This window comes from Acomys russatus, chromosome 25, assembly GCF_903995435.1.
Source record: "Acomys russatus chromosome 25, mAcoRus1.1, whole genome shotgun sequence".
In the NCBI taxonomy this organism is placed as follows: domain Eukaryota; kingdom Metazoa; phylum Chordata; class Mammalia; order Rodentia; family Muridae; genus Acomys; species Acomys russatus.
In genome coordinates this window covers 51,581,201-51,600,329 of record NC_067161.1, presented here as the reverse complement: position 1 = coordinate 51,600,329, position 19,129 = coordinate 51,581,201, and the positions used below count along the sequence as shown (strand labels likewise).

Below are 19,129 nucleotides of genomic sequence, written 5' to 3'. Positions count from 1 at the left end.
GGTAACACTTTACTATATACAATTTTTACACTTAGTCTGCATCTGTATTTAGTGTGTAGTCTTACTTGCAAAAGCTCAAATATTTACTGATCAACTGTTGTGTGACTTTTCTGAGGAGACATAAAGTTAGCATCTGCCCCTAACTTCTGACCTTACCACAAGCACAAAGAGTGACTCACTAGACCGTATTTATGAATATACATGAATTCATTAGCGATTACTCATGGAGCAATGGAAGACCCCAAACACTTACAGGGCCGCTTTCCCTGAAGCACCTCACCCCCTCTAACCAAACTTAAACTACCTCTGTCTGTCCCATATTGATTAAACTTTTGGTTTTTAGCGCCACCTAATGTCTGAGAAGCAGAACTGACTCCACACTCTGCTAGCCAAATGTGTTTATTTACAGCCAGTTTTGTCCTTAGCAGGGGTTGTGCTGATTTGGGCAAAGCTGTCCATCTCAGGGTTGGTAACGCTGCTTGCTTCACTGCAGTCTGGCACATGGGGCAGACGCTTTCAGGCTGGCTGCAAATGGAGGTGACGAGGGTTCAGAGGTCTGGTCTCCTTCGCCAGCGGATACACAGCCCAGACCAAGCATGGCGACCAATCCTTGAAGGAGGCAACTGCTCCCTGGTTAAAGTAAACCACACTTCTGGTGTGGCCATGCTGGCCAAAGCAACCATGAACCTGTGGTAACTCTTACCACTAGACCTTATGGACGAGTGTGTAAGATCAAGAACTGACACTGTGATGAAGAGTGATAAACTGTTTGCACACTTCTAGAACTTGAATGACATTGTCATATGGCGTTGGGAGATGTCACAGTAGGAATTACACTAGAGGGAGAAGGGTACACCGTTAGATCACATTTCACTAAGTGGAAATTCCACAGCAATGCTGGCTGCAGAGGAGAAGGGCTTGAAGTGAGTGGATTTCCTTGACTTTGGCTAGATTCTGGCTTTTTTCAAATCTTTAGGGTTTAGATTATATAAAACCAAGTTTCTGATAAAGGGAAATACTTTTAAAGATATACACACACATTTAATGCAAATAATGATTATTTTTGGAATAAAAAGGGTTTTTTTTTAAATAGACTTAAAATAAAGATGGTTTAGGTTTTTAAAAAAATAGCAAACTTTTGAAGTGTCAAGAGCCAAAGCTTTCAGTTTTTAATTTTGTAATTTTTCTCCTGGAAGACACAAAGTGTTTTTGTTTGTTTGTTTGTTTGTTTTGATACAGGGTTTCTCTGTGTAGCCTTGGCTGTCCTGGACTTGCTTTGTAGACCAGGCTGGCCACAAACTCATAGAGATCCACCTGCCTCTGCCTCCCGAGTGCTGGGTTTAAAGGTGTGCGCCACCACGCCTGGCAAGACACAAAGTATTAAATAAAGAATTCTAACATTGTAAGGATGGAGCAGGTTGGAAACACAGCTACACCCTCACCCTAGACCCCACACACTCCCAGCAACGAAGCAGGATTGTCTCGCTCTCTGCCGTGACTATTGGCATCAGGTCACACAGATAAACACATATTTCATTGACAGCTAAGCCACAGCTGACAACTTGACACAAAACAGTCTTCATTAGTGTGTATTTACAGTTAAGAAAAGAAAGCTTTTCCCCAGCACACTGTTACTTAAGCAGAAGGCTGCCACCTTACAACCCAGTGTCAAATAACTTTCCCTTATGCAGAATTCTAGAACACTTTAAAATGATGAACCCTTGGTCATCTTAAAGTTCAATTTTCATAAATTTTACTGTTATAATTGTGTATACTTATCATTAACACAAAAATTGTAAACATGACAATAAACTGTTTTTCATTGTATAAACTATGTTTCTCCCAATCACTGGCTTGTGTTAGATGAATTTTTACTTTAAAGTCTTTATTTCTAAATACTAATTCTTCCTACTGGGCTTATTAAAGGATTTTAAACTTACTGCAGATTCAGGTGTGTCTTGATGGCACGACACTGTGTGTTTTTGTTAAAATGACAACAGCTATGCAGTCTGCAGAGCTCATCTTGAGACACCCAGCACACGAAAGACGTAATAACATTCTTTGGAAGAAAAGTTAACCCTGAGATGATAGTCTATTCACTAACTGTTTTCCCTTGGAATTCGTCATTATCTGATCAAGCAACAAAAGTCTTGGCTGCTGTCCAGGCGACTTGTCCTCTGCAGGAGCCAAGTTCCAAACCTCAGGTATGGAGATGGTCTCAGTGCAGATTTGCTATTGACACAGAAAGTCTGTTCCGTCACACTTGTTTCTCAGAGCATCCCAACGGCATCAGTCAGGGGGCACGGGTTACCCAGAGCATTTAGGGACCTTGCATTCCAGTAAGGAGGCAAGAAAGTGATGTGACCTTGTTTTTACACACCAATAAATCATGACATCAAATTGATAGGCTTAACTGTGTTTCTTTTTTTATACATATTGTAAAAAGCTCAGGCTATTAAATATATAATTAGTGATTTATATTTTAGCCTTTTCACCTATTTACAAAGGTACCTAGTGCGTTATTTGTGTCATGCAAGTTTAAGAACCTTGACTTGACCTGTAACTATACAATTCATTTAGTTTTAAGTTATTTCTAAACTCCTGATGAAGTCAATATAGCAGACAGGGAGGGCAAAACTTGAAATTAACTCTTCTCAAATAAAAGCCCTAGAGGATTCTGGGTAAGAGGTCTGGGCTGAAGCTGCCTGCCTGTGACCCAGTGAAGGACAGGAGTTAGAACAAGGAAAAAGCTGTATTCCAAGAGAGAAAGAGAGAAAGCTTCAGAGACTCACACAGCAGAGCTGGGGCTCCTGCAGAGTGCAGAGGAAAAGGTGGGAGGCAGGGAGAAGCCAGGCTGACTGCTCTGTACCACTGTACATCAGTGTCTTAGGCTGTGCGTTGAAAGCTGAAGGTATTTTTTTTTTTATATAAAACTGTGTTTGTATCTCTTAGCTAATTTCTTAACTCAGCTATCAAACAAATAACTGAGGCTCTTTTATATTTGTTTAAAAATAGGATTTACGGCACAATCTTGAGCAGTTTAAGTCTATTCTTAACCCTCTATGTTACTTTGTTTTACTCCCAGGAAACATCCTGATGATACTTGCACTTTGCTGCTTTCCTCAGCTCCAGCTCCTTCCTCCGGATCTTCCCTGGACCTCTACCTATGGCTGAATCCCCTACTTCCTCTTCTAACTCCTCCTCCTCTGGCTGGCAGGAAGTCCAGCCCTATTCGCTTCCCTGATCATCGATTGGCTGTAAACTTCTTTATTGACATCTCAGGGGGACAATTGGGGAGCAGAGTTTACACAACATTTAGACAGGAAATCAGAATTTAACTACACAATAACCATATGCCTACCCTCAAATGATGTAACTAAATGTCGGAGGTGTCAAAATCTTCACAAGAACAAAAGATTTTTGTATATATCACTGCCCAAGAGTAATTTCTAGTGTGCACTGAATCGGAGGTGTTTCTGGTAGAGAATACCATGTTGCATCACATGACTTTCCTATACCTGTGCTTCCTATACCTGTGCTTCCTATACCTGTGTTTCCTATACCTGTGCTTCCTATACCTGTGTTTCCTATACCTGTGTTTCCTATACCTGTATTTCCTATACCTGTGTTTCCTATACCTGTGTTTCCTATACCTGTATTTCCTATACCTGTGTTTCCTATACCTGTGCTTCCTATACCTGTGCTTCCTATACCTGTGTTTCCTATACCTGTGTTTCCTATACCTGTGTTTCCTATACCTGTGTTTCCTATACCTGTGCTTCCTATACTGTGCTTCCTATACCTGTGTTTCCTATACCTGTGTTTCCTATACCTGTGTTTCCTATACCTGTGTTTCCTATACCTGTATTTCCTATACCTGTGTTTCCTATACCTGTGCTTCCTATACCTGTGCTTCCTATACCTGTGTTTCCTATACCTGTGTTTCCTATACCTGTGTTTCCTATACCTGTGCTTCCTATACCTGTGTTTCCTATACCTGTACTTCCTATACCTGTGCTTCCTATACCTGTGTTTCCTATACCTGTGTTTCCTATACCTGTGTTTCCTATACCTGTGCTTCCTATACTGTGCTTCCTATACCTGTGTTTCCTATACCTGTGTTTCCTATACCTGTGTTTCCTATACCTGTGTTTCCTATACCTGTGCTTCCTATACCTGTGTTTGCTAAACATGAACTTAGCAAGCTCCTTCCTCTACTATTCATAAGACACTCATTTTCCATGGAAAAGGATCCCCTCTTGGTCTCCATTCCCCAAAACTCCTCTGTCCTGCTTGTGTCATGGTGAGTCAGGTTGGCTCCAGGCTGGCAATTCTGACCTTAGAGCAGGCTGGACAAGGCCTGTATTGACTTGGTAGGTCTACTGGGTGTTTTCTGAGATGCTCACCACACATGAACATCTGGCTGGGGAAGGCCAACAGAGAGTATCTGGGTCCCAAAGAGACGTCCTGGAAACAGTGTGGACAGGAAGGCAACTCAGATGGCTCCTGGTTATAGATAGAGAAACCGAGGACCAAAGGAAGTTCAGGGAGAGCCAGGACATTAAAGAGAGTGCTCATTCGTCAGCCACTAAGATGTCAGGATCCCACAGAGACCCCGCCTGACTTCTCAAGAAGGTCCATGATCAGGTGAGGATGGGTTTTCCTTCAGAGCTTGGTAGAGTTGGTCTTTGCAGTCGCAGCTCCAGGACTGGGTGAAACTGAACAGCTTCCGCATCTTGTCCAGGTTGGTGGCCTCAGCCCGCACGGCCTGATACTCCTCCTCACGCAACACCCTACCGTACAGCTTGTCCAGGACAGAGTCCACTGATGTCACTGGAGTCACCAGCTGCTCCCGATGCTGGTCCACAAAGTGCAGCAAGGCAGCAGCATCTGGGGATGCAGGCGAGACTGGCACTGAGCAAAGAATTGCTCCTTCAGGGTCTCCCACTAGCTGCCCACTCCTTGCTATTTTCGTGTAACTTTGCTTTTTATCTGCAGCTCTGTCTCCCTTTTTCCTCTGAAAGGTCATTTCTTGAAGCTAGTTATTAGTCTGGCATTTTGCCTGGCCGGGGGGGGGGGTGTTCATGATTGGGCCTTAAGGTGGGGAATGGGTAGAGTTATTGTCACCATGGGAAGCACCAAGGGGCCAGGAGGAACTCTGCCCTGGGTATACACCTCTCTGACCTTTCCTGGTGAGGACTGCAAAATGAGCATCTCTTCTTTCTCACTGCCCTTCTCTCGAGGAGCAGATGATCCTCCAGCAGAATACCATTGGCTTCTCTGGCTTCTTACAGTGTTACTAACCTTTGGGAACTGGAGCGACCCTGGGCAGTGCAGGTCTGAGGTCCCCTGGGAGAAAGGAGAGATGAAGCACGTGTCATGATTCCCACACTTAGCACACTCTGCCTGAGACTGTGAGAATGAACCACAGAAATTCTGACATAATTTCCTCAGCTACACAGGAAATCTTAGTTCTAGAGTGTCATCGTAGAGAGAGAAGACATGTGAATGTGCAATAGACAATTCTCCCACATGATTACAGCCTCAGTTTTATCCTAAACTGAGTTTCTAACAGAAAACTAAACAAGTCCATTGCCAGATGGCTTAAATAGGTTGACATCTAATTCTTGGTAAACAAAGAGAAAAACAAAAACCTTTTTTGTCTTCTTTTGACCTTGTACACTAACCAAAATCATGAGCTCTGGATTTGATGGCAGAATCAAGATGAAGCAAGAGTGAATTCCTCATTCTGATCTTTACAGGTGAGGAAGGTCACACTCATGTGTTAGGTCGTTATTTAGGATCATCGTCTGATGAGTAAGTGCTGGAGTGAGACTCAAACCCTGAAGCTAGGGCAGGTCAGTTCTCCACCTGTGGCTCACTCAAGCCAAGGGTGAGCAAAGACTATTCTTTGACCACATGTGTGGCCTGTTTTTATCATCCTCTTTGACATCTGAAATAGGCTGGTCATCTGTTGGAGGTTGGTCTGATGTATTTTCATGCTAATTACTGCTTGCTGTCTCTGTGACCCACCTTGCCTAAGAGCCTAACCTGTTTGACCCATAAAAGGCCATCACACCTGGGCAGGGAAAATGAGACAGGTGTGGCTAAGGTTCCAGGGCTTGGGGAGGCAGAGAGAATCTTGGGAAGTAGAGAGACCAGGGAAGAGGGGAGAAGAAGGAGGCTGAGCCATCATGGTTTAGGTGAAGGAGAAGCACGTGGCTGGCGTGGATGGAGGATTTGGCCCAGATGATGATGATAATTAGCAAGTATTTGGGATTATGGATAGGAGGTATCTTGATAGAAATTCTTAGAAGCAGATAGCATGGGATTGGGGCAGATATGGCATAGCAGCCTCACTATGGGAAGTAGTTTAGGGGATTAATATCTGCCCTGCAACAGGTTAAGTAAGGCTGTTTTAAAATATATCAGATATCAGTGTTATTGACTGATTGCTAGTGGGTTAGAAAATACTGTCATAATAATAATTGTAGGCCTAATAATAAGTATTATTAAGACATACCGGTGAAGTAACTGCAGCAGGCATCCCCAGTGGTAGTGAATAGAGAAGATTGGTTTTGGCATTGTGGGTGGTGGACTAGGACTCTTGTACTATGACTGCACTCAAGAACTCTCACTATTTTCTCTTACCTATGTCAGCTTGAAAATATTGATGAGTTAAAATAGAAAACAAACAAACAAAGCAAAATTCTGTACAAAAAACATAACAATAGAGATGAATGAACTTTACAACAAAGACTTTAAGACACACATCAAAGAAATAAATCAAGGAAGGCCTCAGAAGATGGAAAGACACACCAGCCATGCTCATTGTCAGAAGAGTCAATACTGTGAAAATGGCCACCCTACCAGAAGCACTCCACAGGCTCAGTGATGTCCCAATCAGCATTCCAGGGACATTCTTAACAAAAACGTAGGAAAACTTTTGAAATACACATGGAGCCACAAGAGACACAGGAAAAGTCAGTGTAGTGTAATTGTGAACAAAAGCACTGTTGTGGGAAATACCAGCAAATTCATACTGCAGTCATAGTGCTTAAAGCAGCAAGGTATGAACACAAGCCGACTCCAAGGTCAAAGGGACGGAATCGTGGATCTAGATAAAATCCACACAACCACGATGACCTGGCCTTTGATGAATAAACTAACAATATACTTTGGAGAAAAGACTTTTTAACAAATGGTACTGGAAAACCTAGATGGCAACGTGGGGAAGAGTTGCCCTAGATGTCTATATCTCACACTTAAAAACTCAACTCCAAATAATCAAGGACTGTAATGTAAGAGATATCCCCTGAGACTGGTAGGAGCAAGAGAGCATTTCATCCTAGCAGCGTAAGTAAGGTTTGTCAGAACAAGACTTCGTAGCACAAGAAGCAAAATAAGTAATAGATACATTGTATCTCACAACACTAAAAAGTTACATATAGTAAAGGAGACTTAATTGAGTAAAGATTCATGCAAGGATTGGAGAAATGATTTTATAGCTAACATCTAGCAGAAGACTAGTAACAAGATTATGCATGGCACTCAAAAACCCAAATTCCAAGATGGGCCGTAGAGATGACCAGAGAATTCTCAAAGGAGAAGGAAATAAATACATACGCTTAGGTAACATTTAGCTATCAGGAAAATGCAGGCTGCATTTACTTATGATTCCATCTCACCTTTGAGAATGTCCACTATCAAGAATTTAAGTGACAACAAATCCTGGAGCAGATGTGAGGAAAGAGGAGCACTTATGCTCTGTAGTGGGAGGGGCAACCTAGTTACTGTGGAAACCAATCTGGAGGCTTCTTAAGAACTAGAACTACTATTTAACCAGCCGTTCAGCTCCTTGTACTATATCCTACAAAATTTATATTCTACCATGGGAGCCATTTGCTCAACCATGCTCACTGACGTTCTGTTCACAACAGACAGGGACTGCACTCAGCCTCGATGTCCATCAACAGATAATCAGAGCGTGAATGTGTGGCCCATATGTCCACGGATTTGGTTCAGGTGTGAAGAAAGTGGCTTTAGAAAAGGTGAGTGTGCAGACTAGGGAAAATAGCTAGCAAGATATTTCAGACCAAGAAGGCAACACCACACCTCTCACATGCAGTTTCTCTCCTGGAGTCTTTAGTTTTGTGGTGTTAACATGGTGTGACCCTGGAAAACTGAATACTAGATACAAGTCATGGCCTTAGGGAAGAAAGGAGGACAGTAGCATCATGGCAAAGTGAGGGAAGAGAGGAATTATTGGGGGCAGAAATGTTTTAACTGGAAGAGGTGTGAAGGACAGAGGAGACGAGAGAATGGTGGGATGTTGAATTAAAAATGAAAACAGTATTTGAAAGTTACAAAGAAGCCCATTAGTTGATAATTCAATATAAAAACAGATAGGATTTTGCACACAAGACACTCTACAAGACTTCAAATGGGAGGGTTTAGAAACACTGAGCTTCAAAACAAAAAGCTCCGCTGTAGGTGTGGGATAGCTCCATAGGAGTTGTTGGAAAGGGCGGCTCTCGGGGTCCTCAGGACAGTGCAGGGTCACGTCATTCTTCCTGGTTCCCCATCAGACTAGCTGGTAAGACCTTATCTTTGCTAAGATGGCACAGAGGATGCAGACACCTTACACAGACGATACAGAGAATCCAAGCTGGAACTCAGTTGGCAGCTTCCTTCCTGTAGCTAGGGGCTCACAGTGTTACGCAGGCTGTGAGGAAGAAAACACACCAACCACAGTCTAACCCAGCCATGTTCTGTATGATCCCATAACCAGCCTGCCAGTCTAGAGGGTCCCAGTGCTGCAATAATGACACAACTGTGATGGGGGCAACCAGTAGCTCCCTTGGTTACACTCCAGGCCCACTCCACAAGATAGAATCCACCTACAGTACTATAAATTTGGTAAAACAAAGAAACTCAGGTCTGAGGAAGTTTTAGGCGTTTGAGAGAAACTACTATTGTGTCTTAGCTAAATGGACATAGTATCAATGTCCTTCTAAATATCTATGTTTGTGCCACAGACAAAAGCTACTCTCAGCCTTCATCAGAAAAGCCTCTCTTTGCAGTAATGGAGGCGACTGCCGATGCTCATGGCTGTACAGGATGCTGATCATAAGAGATGGCTGAGTCCTCATCCCGATAAGTAGACATTTATACCACCCCTGCAAGTCTCAGGAACATCTGGGGGAGGAAATGGGAAGAACACAGGAAGAGAAGAAATGGAGAAGGCGTGTGACGCGCTGTCCTCTAAGCATGGCATGGCCATGGCCATCATGGACTCACATCACCTGCACCTACTGTCTCTGGACCCACACGAGTTGGTTCTGCCCATCAGTTACTTGTACATGGGAAAGCAGCTCACAGGGACAGTGACACTTACTGCTAAGCTACTGGTAATAATAGAATATGGGAGAAGGCGAGGTAAACATTTCCTCTGCATACCCACTGCTGAGCTCACTATGTTCTGCTCAATAGTCCAAATTCCCATAGGCATACAGATGATCCAATCAAACTCCGTGAGACATGAATGTGAGGAAGAGATTTGTAGAGAGAAGAGATGCTGGGTGGAGTACGAGTGAGAGAAGAGAGAGTGCGTTTAGGGCGGAGTCACTAGAATGTATAATATTGTCAAACACAAAATTATTTCAAAAATTGCATATGGATTGAAGATAGCATAGTTCATGTTGGCAAAATCCCTTCAGCCTTAAAACTGAGCTGTTATGTGGACTGGAGCCAGATCTTTGTGCAACTCAATCTGTCACTTCCAGGGAAATTGGGTGGAAATCAGGATACAGGATGACAGAGAAAATGGGGTTTAGAGTAGGTGGTGGTTTGTATACGATGTGTTCCCTGATGAGAGGTCATGTGTTGAAGGACCAGTCCTGAAGCCATATTCAAAGGTCCTGAAGGCTGTGATTTTAGGAATGAACCCACACACTAATGCACTCATAGCTGTGTGAGTGTGAGAAGAGTAATGGAAACTATGTAAGAGTCCACAGCTGGAGGAAGCAGGTCACCAGGCACGTCCTGGAAGAGAATGACTTGCATGGACTTACTTCCTCCTCCTCCTGCCGTTCTTTCCTCTCAGTGTCCTCTCCCCCCCCCTCCTCCTCCTCCGCTCCCGCTTCCTGCTCTCCCCTCCTCGTTCCCCCTCCTCCTGCTCCTCCGCTTTTCCCTCCTCCTCCCCCTCCTCCACTTCCCCTTCCCTCTCCTCCTCCTCCCCCTCCTCCACTTCCCCCTCCTCCTCCCCCTCCTCCACTTCCCCTTCCCCCTCCTCCTCCTTCATCCCCAACCCCGCTCCACTCTAACTGGCACCTCTCTGCTTGGAGCTACTCTCAGCCTCCTCTCTCACGAGCTCCCACTTCCATGACATCCTGTTTCATATCAGGGCCGAAGAGATGGGGGCAGCTGACCATGGCATGGAACTTTGTTCTAAGAATATGAATCTAGACAAACTTTTCTAAAGTTGTTTTTCTCACGTATTTTTGTTACAACTGGGAAAAGGTGAGTAGCACAGCATGACAGGTTAAACTGCTCTAATACCAGCTGTTATGGATCTAGCAGAAGCCATATAGCTCACCTGGTTATTTCATGACACCAAGAATGAATGACAACACACCCCATTCATTGACTTTCTTCTATTTTCTCCACCTTTGAGGTCTCTGCCCCCAAACTGACCTTACCTGGCTTCAGCAGGGCCTCCCATATGAGCTTCTCACGCTTCTTGTCTCTGATTTCCATCTTAATCTCTGAATCCATGTGGCCAACAGAGATCTCAGAGAAGAGCTGGGCTTGCCCAGGGCTCCGGTAGCACAGCTCCAGTTCCTGGAGAGAGATAGAGATGGAGTGGGAGAGAGAGAAGGAGAGAGAGAAGGAGAGAGGGAGAGGGAAAGAGGGAGGCTTGGTTGTGTGAGAAGCTCCTACTCATGTGAATGATGGTTTCCCACAACCCCATAGTTTCCACCACATTACACACTGGCTGTCCTTTGCACTGAGGTAGCCCACAGCCTTTGAACGCACATCTTTACTCTGACGGTTAAGGACCCAGCTGGGACCCCATCATGCTGTTTCTCTTCTCATCACTCTGACAAACACTCGATAGGAAGCAACCTAAGGAAAGTTTTATGTTGTTTGGTTTCATGGCGAAGAATGTATCAAGCCTCTGGCTCCATTCTGGTGGCAGGAACTTGTGGCATGGATTATTATGTCCCAAAGGATCAGGAATCAGTAGGTCTGATGTGGGGAGCAGGGCATGGCTATATCCTCAAGGCCTGGCATGTGTGGCCTGCGTCTGATAGCCAGGCCTCACGTATCTGTTTCCACAAATTCCCCAAATCCTACCACTATCTGGGGACCCAGTGTTTGTACATTTACACCTGTGGAGACACTTCAGACTCAAACTGCCACACACACAGAGGAGGGAGAGCTCATCCTGCAGTCCTGCTCACACAGCCGCAGCCTGGCCTCCTCTCCATGGTTAGGACGCCTCGCTGTGCCATATTGAATCTCATTCCTCAATTGCTCATGCCTAGTCTGCATTCTTGTTGGGTTCTGTGAAGTAATTTCCACCCAACTTTGATGTATTCTTGCTCACCACAAATCCCAGTTGTTTTCTCTGAAATCTCAGCTTGTTGCAAAGCCTTGTACCCTGCCCCACGGGTTTCCCAATCCTGCCATCGGACCCTGATTCTCACCTTCGGGATGATGTCCAGGTTCTTGGAGCCAGACACGATGTAGCGGGACCCAATATAAAGGGAGTCTAGTGGGGGCGGCTTGTTTATTCGCACGAACTGAAACTTCATTTCTTCATCATCAACGGCCTAGGGAACATTACAGACAGTGATTTACCCAGATTTCTGTGCTACAACATCAGGTCTGAACAAGGTGAGGTGGTAAGTCAGGGCCTTTCAGTGGGATACAGTGATGACACCTGGCACCGCTCTAACTTGTATTCTGACACACAGATGGTTGAGTTAGTGGCCCCTTTCATGTTCATTTTGGAAACAGGGAAAGTGACACTGAAGAAGGGATTTGGTTACACTTTGTGCATAGATCATTTTCATCCTTGTGTGTGGAAAGAGGTATAGAAGGCTGTTCAGGGATTAGCAAATGGGAATCAAAGACCATTCATGGGGGTTGGGGGGGGGGAGACTGGGACTCTGGTGTGTGTGGAGGAGACAAGAAGAAGGCAGAATTGCACACGCACACCCAGGTCCCTGTATATAGAGCATTAACACTTCCAGTTTAGATTCTCCTCACGGGACTCACTAACTCCGACTCAAGTTTTCTGTCACCCACCCTGGCCCCATTTTTTTTTGTGATTCTCAGTGTCACCTTCCGAATAGTGCAGTCATTGGGGACCAGGTAAAGGTGAAGGGTGACGTCATCAGGAATGAGGTAATAGTAGATCAGTGTGATGGATGTGATGGGGATGAGATGCCGGATGGCCGGGATCACTCTCAGTAGAACCCCCACTGGGGAGAAGCTTGGGTTCTCCAACACTGTGTAACTCTGCTCCACCCTTGTTGGCGTTTCCAGGACCATCCCATAATCTTGAAAGTGGGCGACACAGAACAAGGAGCTGTCCACCTGTCCCTCTGAGAAAGAACAGAATCAGGAGATGTAGATTCAGTGTTTCCATTGAGCCATGTTTGTCTGGGAAAATAGTACTGTGTGAATTAGAATGCTTTCACCATATCATTTATAACAATTGTGGTGGTTTGAATGAGAAAGGGCCTCTATATTTGGTGGAACAGTTTGGGAAGGATCAGGAGGTATGTCTTTGTTGCAGGAGCTGTGTCACTGGTGGGCTTTGAGGTTTGGAAATCTAATACCGTCCTCAGTTTTCTTTCTTTCCCTTCTCCTTGTGGATAAGAATGTAACAGCTACTGTTCCAGTGCCATGCCTGCCAGCTTGCTGCCATGAAGGTCTTAAAACCATCCTCTGAAAGCATACCTCTCAATAGGCAATGGCGGCCTGGGGGAAGTGGCAAGCTTGGGCTTTTGAGCACGGTGCTACAGAGGCCACTGTTCGCTGGGCCATGAGCTCTACACAGCATGTCACAGCTCTCAGCAAGTCCCCAGAGATGTTCTCTCCCTTTCTGAGTCCTGGGGAGATAAGAAGCTGCAATGGCTTTGAAGAAACTTCCTTAGCAGTGCAGACCAAGGTCCACTCTGCGAGGACGAAAAGGGGCCAAAACTCTGGTTCTGCAACGTTTTCTACAGAAAAAGAACAGTCCAAGATCTCATATGAAAGAACTGTGCAGAAGTATAAATGAGTAGCTTTTCTTGATACCATGAGAGATGGCCTCCCATCAGGCCAGTGTTTGTACCTGTAGGGACTCCCTACCAAATAATTTGGACTTAAGAAGCCATCCCTTTGCTGTGCTTGACTTCAAACCCGGTTGCTCCACCTCAGACATCATCTGAGTACAGAAGCTGGGCTGGTTTTGCATGGTCAGAATCCTGGGAATTTTCTTTTCGTTCTGCAGATTCTTCTGCGACCCAGCTGCCCCTGCATGACAGTGCCTTCCCTACAGGCTGCTATTCTGTTTCTCCCAGTACAACCAGTACAGAACCCTGAGCAATGGGACCAGTCCTCGGGAGGCTGGAGTTCTGGGGACCCCCATCAGTGCTGTGAGGCGTCTAGGTGCCCTGTTTACCCTGCCACACTTTACCTTGGACAGAAGGGAGGAGATTACTAGGATAAATGCCCAGGTGGCTAGCTTTCCATTTGGAGACGCTTCGCTTTGCTAGTGTGCTGTTAGCTGCTGTCTCCAGGAAAGTGTTACTTTGCACTTTTCCTGAATGAAGCAGACACTGGTCTCACACACTAAGTTGTTCGGTACCCTGGGTGCCAAATGCTCCTCAGTTTCCCCAGATTGACTTTGCAAAAATTCTTGAAATTTCTCAGTGTCCCTCAGTGTCCTGCAGGCCCCTGAGGGACATGCTGTGTAAGACCACTTAATAGCCACCTTCACCTTCCACTCAGGGACTCCTTCAGGGAAAACAGAAATACAGTGTAACCCTCAGAGACGTGTGTTTTGAAGAAGATACAGCAGACAAGAAGGGGTGACGAAACATCTCAGTGTCTACCTCTGTAAGCTGTGGCTCTGCCTCACTAAGGAAACCTTGAAGCATTCCTTATGACCCACCACCCTACATTTTCCATACTACCTGTCAAGTCCACCTGTTATCGCCACCCTACACTTTCCTGTGTGGCCCATCAAGTCCACCCGTTATCACCACCCTCCTCCTTATGCCTCCCTTGGTTACCTTGGAGAGACACAAAATGAGGGAGGTGCACAGCAGACACAGCTTCCTGCTCAGCCTTGATGTCAAACAGAGGCCCAGCCACCATGTGACTGTGCTGCATGGGAGTCCTGTCCAGGAATTGGCTCCATACACAGAATCCAATCTCGATTGTCACTGCCCTTGTCACCACAAAGTGGAGTCCTATGTTGGGACTGTGGTAGGAACCAGCCATGGAAAATTTAACCCTAGAAGAGGGAGAGACAGACACAAGTTAACACCACTGCTGCTCATCTGCTGTGTGCAGACTGAGTGAAGAGCTCGGGACACAACAGACTTCAGCCAGTTGCTTCTGAATTCTTATTGCTGTGCCGTCTCCATGTGGATCCCTGACTCAGTCATTAAACCTCACAAATCTGTTTCCTCCTCTGAACATTGGATTAACCTTAGAGAACTGTGAGTGCTGAGTGATCTAATGCAAACCTACAGGTCACATATAAATAGGGGCCGTGAGCTCTTCCTGTGATGCTGATGAGGGTGATTGTGTGTGTGTGTGTGTGTGTGTGTGTGTGTGTGTGTGTCTGTGTCTGTGTGTCTGTGTGTGTGTGTGTGTCTGTGTGTGTGTGTGTGTGTGAGGTCACATATAAATAGGGGCAGTGAGCTCTTCCTGTGATGCTGATGAGGGTGATTTAAAAAAGTGTGTGTGTGTGTGTGTGTGTGTGTGTGTGTGTGTGTGTGTGAAGGTTCTGGTATAAACTAGGACGTTGTGCACACTAGACTGCAATACAACCAATGAGGCACATCTTTAGGTTTTAGTGTTTGTATTTTAAAGAGTATATTTCCCAATAATGAGAGCCTATCTGATAATATTAGTGATAAGTTTTGGCCCTGAAACAGTGCTTTACCACGACCGTTAGTGATTTTCTCAAGGCTTCCTGTTTGGTGACAGGTGGGTAGTCAAGAGTTACTTTCTGTGGGAGGAAGCCTACAGTGAGAGTGCCTCCAGCAGAGACAGGGACTGGCAGGGTTGGAGGAGGGTAACAGGTTGTGTAAGACACCATGGCTGTGAGTTTAGTGACTCATTATTCATGAGACTGTAAATCTTGGAGGACAGGGCTGCTGTGTCCCTCCCCATGTCCTCAGCTTCAGGAGTTCTTGGCTCACAGTGGTTGCTAGTGCAGCAGGCGTGCGGAGACTACAGGGATTTTAAGGAAACCTAAGCGACAGAAGAGACCACATATAAAGAGGGAGTGATGCTGTTTACACCATGAATAAAATAATCACCAGAAAGAGCACAGTTCAGATAATGAGCAAAGTTGAGCACAGACTGTTTAGATGAAATGAAGGACTCATATCAGCGCAGTTGGTGTGGTAATGGTTGCTGGTTATGGAAGGCGAGGTCCTATCTGAATTTGGGGAATACATAGTGAAATTATTGTGGATTAACTCATATGATGTCTTGGAGTTACTACACAGTGACAACAATGACAAAGAAAGAATGAGAATAGTTGAAACAAATTTGGAAATAGTTGCTGGAACTGAGTAATTGGACAGGCAAGTTCTTGTGGTCCCCGTTTGAAAATGCTTGAAAACTATTTATGAAAAAGACACCTAGTTTGATAGCGGCCCAAACTCCTTCTTCCCACGCTGGCCTTGCCTGCTGCGTTGGCGAGGGGAGGAGAAGACATATTGGAGACAAGGTGGGTGCTCTCTGTGGGGATCCCCTGTACATAGCGGACTGGGGAAAGCCAGATTTGGGCAGGCAGAGCTCACTCACCGGTATAGGTTCCTCTCCCTGTCAACCACCTCAGTAGCCACAGGTCCTGTAGGGCCCCAGAAGTCATCTTCAGTCCCCAGACTTTCCACAGGCTTCTCTTCCAGGGAGGATGGAGAGGATGAGTAGAAGAGCTTAAGGGATTTAGGCTGTGAGGGTCCCTCCTCTAAAGAAGACAGAAAGTGATCACTTTGTGTTTCTAGGCTCATCTTCCCAGTAATGTACCATGGCTGAACTTTTTTCAAGGTTGGCCAGCCTAGGCCTAGCAGGAAGTGCATCTGCAGTTATTATCACTGCTCCTCAGGGCACCTGCATGCTTTTTACTTTGTGTGTGTGTGTTTTCTTTCTACTGTGCTTTTTGAGCAACCTTCCCCCCATAACACCTGTCCCAGCCGTGCCTGGTGTTTTCTTCCTAGCTTGTCTTAAGTGAATGTGTTGAGAAAAGAACAGAACCCAAAAGATGGATGAGCAGGGATAGGGAGGTGAGTCCTAGGCCATAGCAGGTCAGAGTGAGACAGGGAGCCCTGGTGCAGAGCCTGATGCAGCCACAGACTGGCGAGAGGGGCAGCAGCCGCCTCCATGCCTGGGAGAGGAGGAAGCTGTGTTCCCAATGGCTTCTAGGTGTGGAAGGTCTTGCAAGGTGTGGGGCTCTTGTTGAAGGAGACCCTGTACTGTTCCATGTCAGAGACGGGGGGGGGGGGGGGATAGAAATGAAGACACTTCTAGGACATTTATTGAAGATAATGTTTTCTCACAGGAAAGTTGCAACCATGAAATCACAATATCACTAACACCAATATCTGCCCAGTGACAACACCAGTTGACGTGGTAAAGTGGATGTGGGGATCGCATCATGCCCCACTCCTGTATAAGACCACAGGTGCCTAAACCCGCTGGAGAGGAGTAGCATCAGCACTCCAGAGTATGTTATCCAGTCCCAATTGGTCACCCTGGAACATGTGTAGATGCCCAACAGTACATGGACTCATCAGGTTGTATTTCTATATATATATATGTTTTCACACATTTCACCACATGCATATGTAGCAACAATATTAAAGAAGCGATCATGAATTTTAGAGTTTGTGGCTGGAACAGAGGAGGATTTGGAGAGGATAGGGAGGAGAAATGATATAAATATAGAACTTGTGCACGAAATAAAAATAAATGTCAAGAAAGATAAAGATGATGGCTTCTTCCTACAGATGCTCCTTCATCCTGTACTCAGGATGCTCTGGGACTGGTCCCATCACATACCTGACTGTGGTCTCTGCTGCTTGAGTGAGGTCAGGCCATCACCCATTTCTTCTCCATCTGTGTTCTTAGTGGGAACCACCACACGTGGCTTCCTACACACAGACATGTTATTTCTTTTAGATGCCAGGAGTAACCAGGGAAACCAGGGCTGAATACACGATCTCTGCACATAAAACCAAACTCACCTGACTCTGAACTCAGGCCCGTGCTCCTTCTCTGGGCCATAACTATGCAGGACCACATCCTCCAGGGCATCCATGGGGCCAGAACCAGAATGACTTCAACCCCTCTTTGCAGTATTTGAATGTGTCCCCCAGGGCTCACACACTGGAAAGTTAACCCACGGTGCTCAGAGAATGAAGGGTAAGACGCAATGATGTCACAAGGGCTCAGCCTTCATGAAGGCGTTTAAAGCCATCACCCCAGGGCTATGTTTCTGTGGCCTGGCTAGACTTGTCACAGCTTGGCCTGTTGCTCTCAGCCTTCCCTGTTATACAATCAGATGGACGAGCAAGAAGGGCTTCTCTGGATGCAGGGCCCATGTCCTTGCCCTTCCTGTGTCCAGAACTGTGAGACACAATCTCTAGTCCTTATATTCAGTGCCCAGGGTCAGACGTTGTCTTACAGCTGCACAAGGCAAACAAATAATCCCTCAGTCTGAATGCTGATCACCTGACAACACTCCTAAAACCTCTCTCCTTTCTGTCTCTACTCTCTAGCACCAAACCTTCATCCTAGTCCCAGGATGAGGTGAGCTGTGTCCCAAACCACTGCTGTATCCTAGGACAGTTATCTCTGCTTCTAATTGGTCCCTTCCAGTGTATTTCCTACATAGCAGCTGGTCACAAGATATGGGCAGAGATGCCACTTCATGGCTGAGGCCTGGGAATGTTTCCTATTGCACCCGTGGAGAAGCAGAAAGTTCTCAGCATGGTCCACTATTCTTGCTGTGTCCCCTGTCCCCTCTATGCCCTCCTTATGCTACCCTTTCCTGGTCACTGACTTCTAGACCAGTGACTCAAATTACTGCGCTCAAATGTCATTGGGACAGTCTGGAAATCAGAAATCTCTCTTTAAAAATCTACCCCATCTGAGATTCTGGGTCAGCAGGGATGGAGTGGGGCTTGAGAACCTAAATTTCTGCCATCTCCCAGGTGATGGTGAGGCAGAGCCGGTGGTCTCCACATGTGGTTTTCTGTCCTTCAAAAAACTTCTCTCTTTGTTTGTTTAGAATCTCTGTGCCTGGTATTTTCTTCTTCTCAGACCATCTGACACTTTCCATCTTTGAGAGCTCACGCTAGCTTATCTGCACTCTGTATGAGGTCAGGCAGCACCACAGCACTCACAGGGTTTCCAGGTATAGTTACATGGGGCACAGGGAAGAAGTTTCCTCCCCTTGCTGGTCAGAGGTAAAGAATGCTGGGCCATGTCTGCCTTGTTCACTGATGTGCCCTCAGATGCCCAAATAGTATATGATGCACAGTGGGTGTGCAGGAATGTTTGTTCAGTAGAAGATGACTCTGGCATGTGTAGAGGACCTGCCATTTCACCTGTTGGCACAGCAGGTAGGAACTTGAGGACAGATGGAACTCATGGTCATGAACTGAAATGCACCAAACAAGGAGAATATGGGCTTCAGCATGGCCCTTGTAGGTAGAAAATGACGTCCCATCTCTGAGGCTTCATACCTCATAGGTGTGTGTGTGTGTGTGTGTGTGTGTGTGTGTGTGTGTGTGTGTGTGTGTGTACTGGGGTGGCGGCAGTGATAGACACAGTGGATTTTCTCCTAAGGGCCTTTCTGTCTGTGTCTTTCTCTCTGAGGTGTGGTGGC

General features: G+C 45.8%; 1 protein-coding gene across 1 annotated transcript in view; it reads right to left on the bottom strand.

The window, feature by feature from the left end:
• Positions 1–4,596: 4,596 nt before the first annotated feature.
• The window catches only part of LOC127207965 (NACHT, LRR and PYD domains-containing protein 1a allele 5-like), a 34,041-nt gene continuing 19,508 nt past the window's right edge, over positions 4,597–19,129 (bottom strand). Inside the window, 8 exon segments of the mRNA XM_051167304.1 lie at positions 4,597–4,659; positions 4,661–4,941; positions 10,650–10,842; positions 11,712–11,837; positions 12,352–12,614; positions 14,292–14,515; positions 16,045–16,207; positions 17,299–17,390. Coding sequence (XP_051023261.1) covers positions 4,597–4,659; positions 4,661–4,941; positions 10,650–10,842; positions 11,712–11,837; positions 12,352–12,614; positions 14,292–14,515; positions 16,045–16,207; positions 17,299–17,390 — 1,405 coding nt within the window.